The 10,608-nt window shown below is 37.2% G+C and overlaps 1 protein-coding gene and 1 long non-coding RNA gene across 2 annotated transcripts; both read right to left on the bottom strand.

Moving 5' to 3' along the window:
* Nucleotides 1-3,197: 3,197 nt before the first annotated feature.
* LOC113765893 lies at nucleotides 3,198-4,949 on the bottom strand. Its single transcript, XM_027310136.1, has one exon. It carries the CDS (start codon nucleotides 4,947-4,949, stop codon nucleotides 3,198-3,200), a length of 1,752 nt encoding a protein of 583 aa, XP_027165937.1.
* Nucleotides 4,950-7,246: 2,297 nt separating this feature from the next.
* Nucleotides 7,247-8,117, bottom strand: LOC113765810. Its single transcript, XR_003467787.1, has 4 exons — nucleotides 8,090-8,117; nucleotides 7,742-7,798; nucleotides 7,401-7,550; nucleotides 7,247-7,288 (listed from the first exon to the last, which is right to left on the bottom strand). It is a non-coding gene; the product is annotated as an uncharacterized LOC113765810 (long non-coding RNA).
* Nucleotides 8,118-10,608: the final 2,491 nt, after the last annotated feature.

Raw genomic sequence — 10,608 nt, 5'->3', positions numbered from 1 at the left:
AAAAGCACTTTGATGGCAAATGGAAACCAAATTTACGAAGCTTATCCGGTGTCGGTATTCTCCTCAGAAGAAGTCTCATCATGAAAAATGAAACTTTCACAGGTATCCGAGGGTGCCAAATGGAAGCAAATACCATAGACGTGGGTCGGGCCTGCCTAATATCCCCAAAAGCTGAGTGTAGAGAGAAATTTCCAGTTGTTGTGGGCATCCAAATGACTTCAGCTATACTTCCTTCTTCTGGGGCCATTTGTTCTGAAATGGAATAAGCAATTTCCTTTGGCAATGTATGGTAAAGAAGGTTCAAATCCCAATGGCCGTTGCTTACGAAGTTTCGGAACGTCAAATTTGGGATAACCGGAACCTTTAGAAACAATGCACCACTCCCCAACCAGTTATCGTACCAAAAATGACACGCCCCATATTTGGCCACCCATAATATTGAGAGTTCCACTTGTCTGCTCACATTGATCATCCTTCGCCAAATTGCCGAATCCGTTGGCCTGAGTTCTACCTGACAAGGATGCAGACATTTACAATACTTTGCTTTCATGAAGGTTGACCACAGTGATGATTCTGTTCGGAATTTCCACCATAACTTGGAGGAAAAGGCTATGTAGACGTCACATAATCTCCGAAATCCAATTCCCCCTTCCTCAGCTGGATAGCACAATTGAGGCCAACTTATCCAATGAAGCTTCGACTCCTCGGGTGAGGATCCCCACAGGAATGCCGAGCATGCCTTTTCTATAGTTTTAAACACCGAACTGGGAATAACTGCAGCTGACATTAGGTGAACTGGTATTGATGATAATACATGCTTGATTAGAATAATTTTTCCTCCAAAGGAAAGTAACCTTGATTTCCAAGACAGAATCCTTGCTAGTATTGCGTGACAAACTTCTCCAAAATAAGATGATTTGCATCTTCCAATGTAGAGCGGAAACCCTAAATAGCGTACTGGAAATGACTTGCGGGCAAACCTAGAAATGCGATCAAGCAGCCGTCGTCTTGCCATTGATACAGATGGATGAACTAGATAACAGCTTTTTTGTACATTTATTAATTGGCCCGAACATCTTTGATAATCATCTAACACTTTCATGATAGCCTTCAGGGAAAATGAGGATCCATTTGCAAAAATAAGAACATCATCCGCAAATGCCAAGTGAGTAATAGACGGGCATCCATATGGAACTTTGAAACCCACAAATCTTGGTTGCATGACAAGATTATTCAGTGCTCTAGATAACACCTCTGCCCCTATAATAAATAATGCTGGTGATAATGGGTCACCCTGACGGAGTCCTCTCGAAGATTTGAAAAAACCATATAAGGATCCATTTATAATGACGGAAAACCAGACATTAGAAATCAGTCGCCAAACCATATCAATGAATCTCTCACCAAAACCGAACCTTCTCAGAACATTGATAATATGACCCCATGCCACTCTGTCATATGCCTTAGACATGTCTAGTTTCATAACCACATTACCACCTCTATTCTTTTTCGCCATACCCGATATCACCTCCTGTGCAAGTAGGAAGTTTTCGGTTATATTACGACCCTTCACAAATCCTGTCTGCTGGGGAGAAATAATTTTTGGCAATATTTCCGCCACTCTGTCTGCCAAGATCCTTGATAATAGCTTGTTGAAGAAGTTACATAGGCTGATGGGTCTAAATTGAGAAAAATCTTGAGGATTCGGCACCTTTGGAATTAGAACAATTGAAGTAGAGGTGATGAAACGAGGAAGTTCTGCTCCACAGAAAAAACTGAGTACCGCCTTGTAGACATCTTGGGCGATGACTGGCCATGCAAAAGTAAAAAATTTTCCCGTGAATCCATCTGGGCCAGCAGCACTTTCTTCATCCATTGCCTTCAGGACTCTAAAAACCTCTTCAATTGAAGGGATTTCTTCCAACTTCACATTATCCTCTCCCGAAATCATAGGTGGAATTAGGTGTAGCATATCTGCAGATGATCCCAAAGAATCCGAGAAAAGTTTAGAGAAATAGGTGGTTGCTTCACTTGCTATATCAGCTTCATTGTCCACCCAAACACCATTGGCTTTTTTGATACGATAAATCATAGCTTGAGCCCGTCTTTGTCTTACTATCGCATGAAAATACTTTGAATTGGTATCTCCCTGTCGAAGCCATTTCACCCTGGCCTTTTGCCTCCAAAATTGTTCTTCAATTGATAATGCATGTCTCAGCTCCGCCTGAGCCTTTTTGAGTTCAATCTGGCACTCCTCGGAATCATCTTGATCTACTACTTCTTCTGCCCGTTGCACCGCCATTTCCGCAGATCGCATATTATCGATCACGTTTCCAAAGTGTTCTTTGTTCCATGTCTGAATAGCTTTTCTTGTTGCTAATAATTTAGAACATAGAGCACGCATCGGAGATCCATTGACATCTTGATTCCAAGCCTGGCTTATCACCTCCAAGAGTTGTGGTTTAGTCGTCCACACATTCAAAAATCGAAATGGACGCGGCTTAGCATCTGATTGAGCAACAAATGAGAGCTTTAACGGTGAATGGTCAGATGGATGTCTAGCCAAGTGAAGGACAGAAATGTTATAAGAAAGATCCAGACATGCCCCGTTGACTAAGAACCTGTCTAACCTCTTTGAAATCCGAGCTCTACTTCGTCGATTGTTTGACCATGTAAAATTGGGTCCTGAGAAGCCAACATCAAATACTCCAGCCTCCTCCATGAAAGACAGAAATTCCACTCCTTCTGTTATAGCAAATGGACGACCTCCCCTTTTTTCATGAGGTGCCACAATAACATTAAAATCACCCCCAATACACCAAGGAAGAAAACTAGGCTTATCAGCTAACAATGAGGACCATAAGTGACGCCGCTCGTCAACTGAGCATTTAGCATGGACAAAGGACATAATTATTGGAGAAGGAATTAGGGGACTTTGTACATGTAGAGAAATATGCTGATCAGAATTACCAACAATCGAGCAAAGGAAAGGATTATTGTAGAACACCCAAATATCACTTGAACAATTAACAAGCACGTAATCAAATAATAGACGTAGACGAATGGTCTGTATTTTAGATACGTCTAACTTTGGCTCACAAATCACAACAAATTGGAAATGATGTGTCCGTACTAAATTGATTAATCTTCGTAGATTAGGTGCTTTAGCTACTCCTCTAATATTCCAAAAAATGCCATTAATCATGAGAAAGAACCTGGAATGAGTTGTTGGAAGATGTCTCTGACCGTGAGCGCAAAATTCTGTCGGTTTGCAAATTAGCCCTCAAACCTTTTGTCCTTTTTTGTTTGGGATTACGGTCAGCCACCCCTGATTGATGAATAGTTAAAGAAGGACCTGATGATTCCGGCAAATTTTCTTGTGGGACACCCGGTCTGGGAGACAAATTTCCTGCAACAGTTGGTGAATTAACCTCCACTATCCCATGCTCTGTAGGACCGTAATTCTCCACTCCTCGCAACTCAACATAGAGATGCTCCAAAGAGTTATTGTCGGCAGTGGACTGAAGTTTCACTTTTGATGCTTCAGACGATGTAGCTTGGGTCCCTTCATCATTTTCGTGGACCTGTTCTAACTGCTTTTGCATAGTCAATTGTTCCCCAACAAGTGTTTGCTCCCTCATATGAGTCGTATTAAAATTCCCTTGCACATCAGATGGTGTCGGCTTGGATGCAGCAACTATCACCACTTGGTGATCAGATAGATGATGAAGAGAATTTCTGTCAGCCTTACAAAGAAGTTTGTCTGTGGGAATTATATTAGTTTCAGAACGGGTCCCTTGGTATTCATTCCCGTGGGCCTTGTCCAGCTGGTTTTCCATTTCCCTTCGATCCTCACGTATCGGCAGCTCCAATGCAAGATCATTGTGTGGTTGTTCAAATTCAGCATTAGACGACAACTTAGATACTCCAAGCTTACTAAGGTGATCATCAGGCTGACTAACTTCCTGAACCTTTGTGGCAGTACAGACTTCCTCCACCACTGCACCTTTGAGTTTTTCAGCATAATTGCCCATCTCAGGATGCTGCACTTCGTCGGAATCAGTCACGGCATCTGTTGTTTTGTTCAAGTTAGCATCTGGGTTGTTTACAAGGTCTAAATTTGACACTTGAATATTATTAACTTCTAATGGTAGATCCCTCTGCAGCTTCATGTTTTGTTTATATAGATACCGAGACCCAACCTCAGTTACATTCTTCTTGCATTGCTCTTGGGAATGACCCAAACGTGAACAAGATGAACAATATAATGGCATATTCTCTGGCACAATACGTTGCCAGAATCCAGACTCACCTTCAACAGCCACCCAAACTCTTTGTGTAAAAGATTTCGCTACATCGAGTTCCACACATACCCTGGCCAAACTTGGTCGAGTCCCAGCTGCGGTTGCCGAATCTAGGAAGAGTGGTCTTCCTACTGGAGAAAGTATGGAGAATAATGAATGTTTGTCGAAATAATGAATAGGCAGAGCTGGAAGAACTACCCAAACCGGAGCCAGAGATGATTCCCTAAGCACATGAAACTCCCTTGTCCATCTAAACACACGCATCGGATATTTACCCAGTTGCCAAATCCCTCGCATCCAAATTCTGTTGAAGTCAGCTTCAGCCATGCACTTAATGAGAACATGCCTATAATCCATCAATCCAATAGAAACATGATCCTTCAGGTTTAAAGAAGCAAAAAACTTTCGAATATCTTCCAAAGAAGGTCGGCCGTGTGAAAATTTTCCCACCAAAGCCCATTGAAACGGCGCTGCAAGTTTGTCTGCATCTGCTTTAGAAAAAACTACCGCAGCTTCTCCCTTATAGACAGAAGCCTGCTGAATGTGGATAGGAGATATTGCCGGCTGAGAAAATAATTGAGAGAAAGATTTTTTTTTGGTAGGTGATAATCCTTGCCCCTCAGCCGACGGCTGAAGGGCAGCCATGAACTAGTTAAGAAATTAGAGAGAATAAGAATAGAGAGAAGGAAGAGAGTTTTTTCCTAGAGAGCAGCTATTACATCCGCTATGATTTGATGTATGCATGTTAATTGAACCTTAATTACTGCCTACAGACATGCCATTGAACAGATAGTTAGAAAAATATCTCTTAATTACCTCTAATAATTTCGTGGCCAGCAGTTTTCTCAGATTAAGTTTTTCGTGCTGCCATAATTGCAGAAGAAACCACATCTCCGGCAGTACTTGCCACAATTTTTACAACGTTCAACGCGAACTCTCGTTTATCTTTCTGGAAAGTCAGACAGAAGTAATTAATCAATCAAGTTAGGCTTATACCACAGCCAACTTAGAAACTAGATGATCATTAATGATTTTATTAGCCAACTTCCTAAATAGATACATTAATTTGTAGTTTCCTTACCTTTCGCTGTTCACGTGCTTCATTGGCGGCACGAATCCCACATATGGCGCGGGCCATTTCTGACTCCAGTTGGGCCAATTGTTCGGTATCTTGATTCCAGTTTGCTTGTTTGACAGCAACATCTGAAAAGACAAAGTTATGCATGAAATTTCAATGTAAATCATAAAGGACTCAAAACGTGATGTATGATTATGCAGTTTACTGGTAATAATACCTTTGAGCTGGTTCTTGAATTCACTGATGTATTTGTGGGTCTTTATAGCCACGAGTACTCCTTTTTTCCTTACCTCATCCACGGCTGCTTGCTCGAATTTTTCTAGAATTCGGAGCCTCATATGTTTCACCACAAAAAGGTAGGTTGGCCCTACAACCTAAAGCATTTTGAATTCTTTAAGCAATGAATATGAAAATTTATCGGAGAAGAAATAATCTATAGTTGAATTTTCAATCAATGAATAATAGTTGTAGATCAAATTTATCAGTCATTTGGGTTGTTGGCCACCATTGGTGAGGTAGGAGGTTAAGAGTTCAAATCTTGTCTCCCATCATTTGCTACAATATTTGATTTTCTCAAATCCATACGGGTGCATAGTACATCGTTTGGTCTGATAGTAGTTTAGTTTCCGTCGATTTTTTTGTAGGCTCAATTGGATCTACTCTCTAGATTAGCCTAGAGTAAGAGTAGAGTAAATAAGTGACGAATGACAATATATATATATATATATATATATATATATATCATTGTAATGCTCTTCATTGATTCACAAACTTATAGTTTATGATATATGGCATTGGATAGTTAACTTTTGTGCAACTTCATCATTTTATAGACCACGCATGTAGGAATAAGTTAATTAGTAATAGACATACTTTTTAGCATTTCCTTTTGAACTTTTATGTCGCTTTTGTTTACATGGGCTAGCTGACATTGTTACTACATAAATAAAAAAATAAGGGAGGTAAGTCTACCATTGAAAACTTAAAAAAAAAACTCATCAGTGAAATTGGTAGAGTTCTCAGGGAGGTTTGTAAAGTTGTCCCATTTTACTAGCAACTGCATTTTTACCTTTTGAGAAAAGAGAACCAAATTGGCAGATTCTTGCATGAAGATATTTGATTAAATAGTTGTTATGGTGTGGTGTTCCAAAAGAATTGCAAAATAAGTAAGAAAAGATTAACAATTCCTAGGGTACCTTCATGATGTCTTCAATTAGCTGTTTCCTGCTTGCGTCCCTTTTGGTCTCATCATAGTGTTGAGCTTCCTCATCATACCTGGATAAACAATCATCAATAACCTCATTATAGATTTAACTATCCAAATTATCGAAAAATATGAGGACACAATCAGCAATGCAAAGGATTTTTTTTTTTCTTTGGCACGAGTTTATTTGTGGGATTTACAATCACACCATGTACGTACATAAAATAATTGTTTGGATTACATTTTCTAGAGAGCTTTTTGGAAAAAAGTTACTATAGTACCCTTTATGCCACGATGTATTTAAGATAAAACGGTAATTGAGAAATCCGTAACACGAATATAGCATTGGTGTAGGGAATTTTACAGTATTACCATAAAGAAAGCATCAATTCTAAAACTTGAGAATCCTAAGGATATTGCAAGGCACACTTACTCAGACAGATTAATGGCAATTATTCGACTGACATTAGCGCCAAAGTCTTGTACTGCACCTGAGATTGCATCCTCCTCAACTGGAAGCCAGGACTGGGAACCATTTCAATGAAATTATAGTAATTAATTACTATGGTCAAGCATATATATATATGTGTCCTGTGAAATCCAAATCAACACCAAGAAATGTATGCTTGTTACCCTAACCTCATAAAAACTCTGATACTTCTCTTCAGCAATTTTGTTACAGCGTATCTCAGCAACCATGATCTACCAATTAATTGAAAGCAGAATATTAATTAACATTGCAAGAAAACTGAAAACAGTATACAAGACCACTACCACAGTAACTTTTAATTAATCAATTAATTAATGGTTTTACTCGGTAATGAGGTAAGTCAAGGTCCTTGTCCTCCTTAATTTTGTCCCAGATTTTCTTTGCATAATCAGCAAAACCCGAGGCTGGCGTACTCCCTGCAGCACCTTCACCAGATGTAGAAATGGAGATGATCCATTCTCTCAGACCAGCAACCTTCTCAATGGAATATCAAAATTAATGAGAAAAAAAAAGGACGAAAAGGTTAACAATGATCAAAATCGCCAAATAATAATAATAACATAAAAAAAAAAGCAGACCACACACATCGATAGACAATTGTGTGAGGTACAGTAAACACCATATTCGTACTCTAAGAGAGAATGGAATATTGGAAGTATAAGTACCTCATTTTTAAACTGTTCTGGCATGTGTTGAAAACTCGATAGTGCTACCACTTTAATCTGAGCAATCACAAGTCGATAAATCACACAAAATATACCAATTAACTAAGATTTTGGTTTAAGTTCTCAAATTTTGATTTTGTTTTATTCAGTCATTTATTTTTGGATTTTCATTTTAATTATATCACTTTGGAGCTCATGTCATATTGTAGATCGACTCAAGATTTGGAGGATAGAGTATACTCAAGATTCTTGTTTTCGTCCTCTAGTTTACACAAATTAAAGAATAGAATTCAGAACCAAAAGAGGGAAAAAAGATGTGCAAAGATTATTAGAAGTCGCAGCTCTTACATTGAAGAAATCTTTTAGTGAAGCATTCGTCTTCATTCCTTCCCATATCTACAATAATATATAAAACATCAGGACCACGATATCATGAGAATTTACAACAGTTACAGATGATTTTTACCTCATTCATTTCTTCTTTCAACTGTTCTTTCAACTTATGCAAAGGGCTCTAGGTTCAAAACAATTTATTAGATGAATTGTTGTGATTAAGCACTGGTTAATTAATCAATGGAATATCAAGAAATAGAAAAGGAATTAGTAATCTATACCTTGGTTTTGTCACGAAGAACAAACACTAGATTCACTTTCCGTGGAGTACAAAATTTTCTAATCATTACCTGAGGAGTACAATGTTACAGAGATAATACTATACCAAAAACACCAACAATTTACCATATTATTGAGCCGTGAAAGTTGCTTACCTCAAATACAGTTCGTAAAAGTGGTCGATTCCCTCCATGATTAAGACCAATAGTGCAACACATCCTGTTTGATTAATAAAAAGTTGACTTAATATGTTGTATAAACTATGAAGCACCTCCTTCGACGAGTAGATTTTAAGGGGAATATATATATATATATATAGACGCGCACACACACATAAAAATTAACAACTTCAGCTACATTTAATGAAATTAAATTACCAATTTAAAAGTATGAAAATTTATGGTACCTTGAGTTAATTAATCATATGGAAATAGTGGACAATTGCTAATGAAATTACTGAATAACATATCACAAATTTTGTGTACTGAAAATGTTAAAAATGTGGAGTTGACTTCATTCAAAAAAAAAAAATTGGAGACAACCGCCATCCTGGTTGGTACAGAGGCGATATATATATATATATATATATATAAGGGTAAATTACATATAATTCCCCTGTGGTTTCGTCTATTGCTACATGACCTCACTAATATTTCAAAATATCCACTTCACCCCCTTATGATTTTATATAAAGTGAAAATTTGATGGAAAATATCCTATGTAACGTCGTTAATTGAAATATCAATTGTGCCCTCACTTAAATGTTAAATCAATTGATGGCTTAACTACCTTGTATAAAAGTATAGAGAATTGTGTGGATAAATGTAAAAATCACAGGGGAATAAAGTGAATATTTATACAAACTATAAGAGGTTTACATGGAAACTAAGATTTTATCACACTTACTTTTATTGTGCATTTGGTATAAACGCCTTCCTTGATTATGCATTCCAGCCATTTTTTACTTTATATAAAATTATAGAGGGTTATATGGCTATTTTGAAATTTTAGAAAAGTCATCCGGCATTATGTAGTATCACAGGGGATTATAAGTAATTTACCCTATATATCAGGGTAAAAATTGTCCTTTTATTCTGGATAACCAATGGAAGTATGTGACTCAACGCGCTTCCAATCCCCTACCTCATCTTAATATATATATTTCTCTCAAAAATACATATGAACCGTTTAGCTTATGGTAAAGTGTATATCAATCCATGCCAACCAAATACCAAATTGCTTTATTTATTGACCTTAACAAGCCAAAAAAAAAAAAAAAAAAAGGGAGAAGTGATAGATGAATTGTTTAAACTATACCCTTTGGATGCTTAGCTCTTTGGAATTTCAATAATTCTACTTGATTAACTTTAACTTCTAAAGTTGTTTATCTTTTCTCAAATTTCGGGACATCATGAGAAGGAAAAGACAAGACTGTTTGATATTGTGCTACTAAAATTTAAAGGTTATGGAGTTGTGGTGCCTCAAAACCAAGCTTACATGTTGACTATGACGGTGTTTGAAACAGCCAAGCAAAATAGTGCAGTTTGTTTCTCAAACTTCGTATCATCCTGGAAAAAGACACAGGAAAACTGAATCAGAAAGTGAATTCAATCTAATTTGGACAATTTAACTAGCAAAGTGGAGTACTCTTTACAGTAATTAAGGTACGGTTTTCTAAGACATGTTAACTCTGTCATTTGAAGACAATAAATTTGAAAACTACCTTTCGTTCTGATCCATCACTTCCTTCCGTATCAATAGCGAGGATATCATGGCCACCATTTGGTAGTGGGCATTTTGACACCCAAATGCCTTTTGTCGTTTGATGCCTAATGAGGTAATTAAAAGTAACGCAGAACAAAAATAACACACAAGAAGTTAAAAGGGTAGGGGAGGAGAGAGAGAGATCTTGTACATGGATTATATAATTAAGGGCAAATTCCATTTTACCCTCATATGGTTAAGTATTTTTCTACATAACCTCCTTATAGTTTCAAAAGTTATACATAACCCCCTCATGATTTGGATTAAAGTGTCAAAATGACGGAAATAGTCATTCGTAACGAAATTTTTAAAAATATCGAAATTATTTTTATAAATGCATGACACACTAATCCCATATGATTTTTATATTTTATCATATAATCTCCTTATGATTTAATACTTTACCATGTAACCCCCTTATGATTTTCAAAACATACACATAACCTCCCTTGGTTAATAAATAATTTTCAAATTTATATAAGGATATTTTT

Source organism: Coffea eugenioides, chromosome 3, assembly GCF_003713205.1.
Source record: "Coffea eugenioides isolate CCC68of chromosome 3, Ceug_1.0, whole genome shotgun sequence".
Classification (NCBI taxonomy): Eukaryota; Viridiplantae; Streptophyta; class Magnoliopsida; order Gentianales; family Rubiaceae; genus Coffea; species Coffea eugenioides.
The sequence above is the reverse complement of the archived record's forward strand: the minus strand, read 5'-3'. Positions and strand labels throughout refer to the sequence as shown.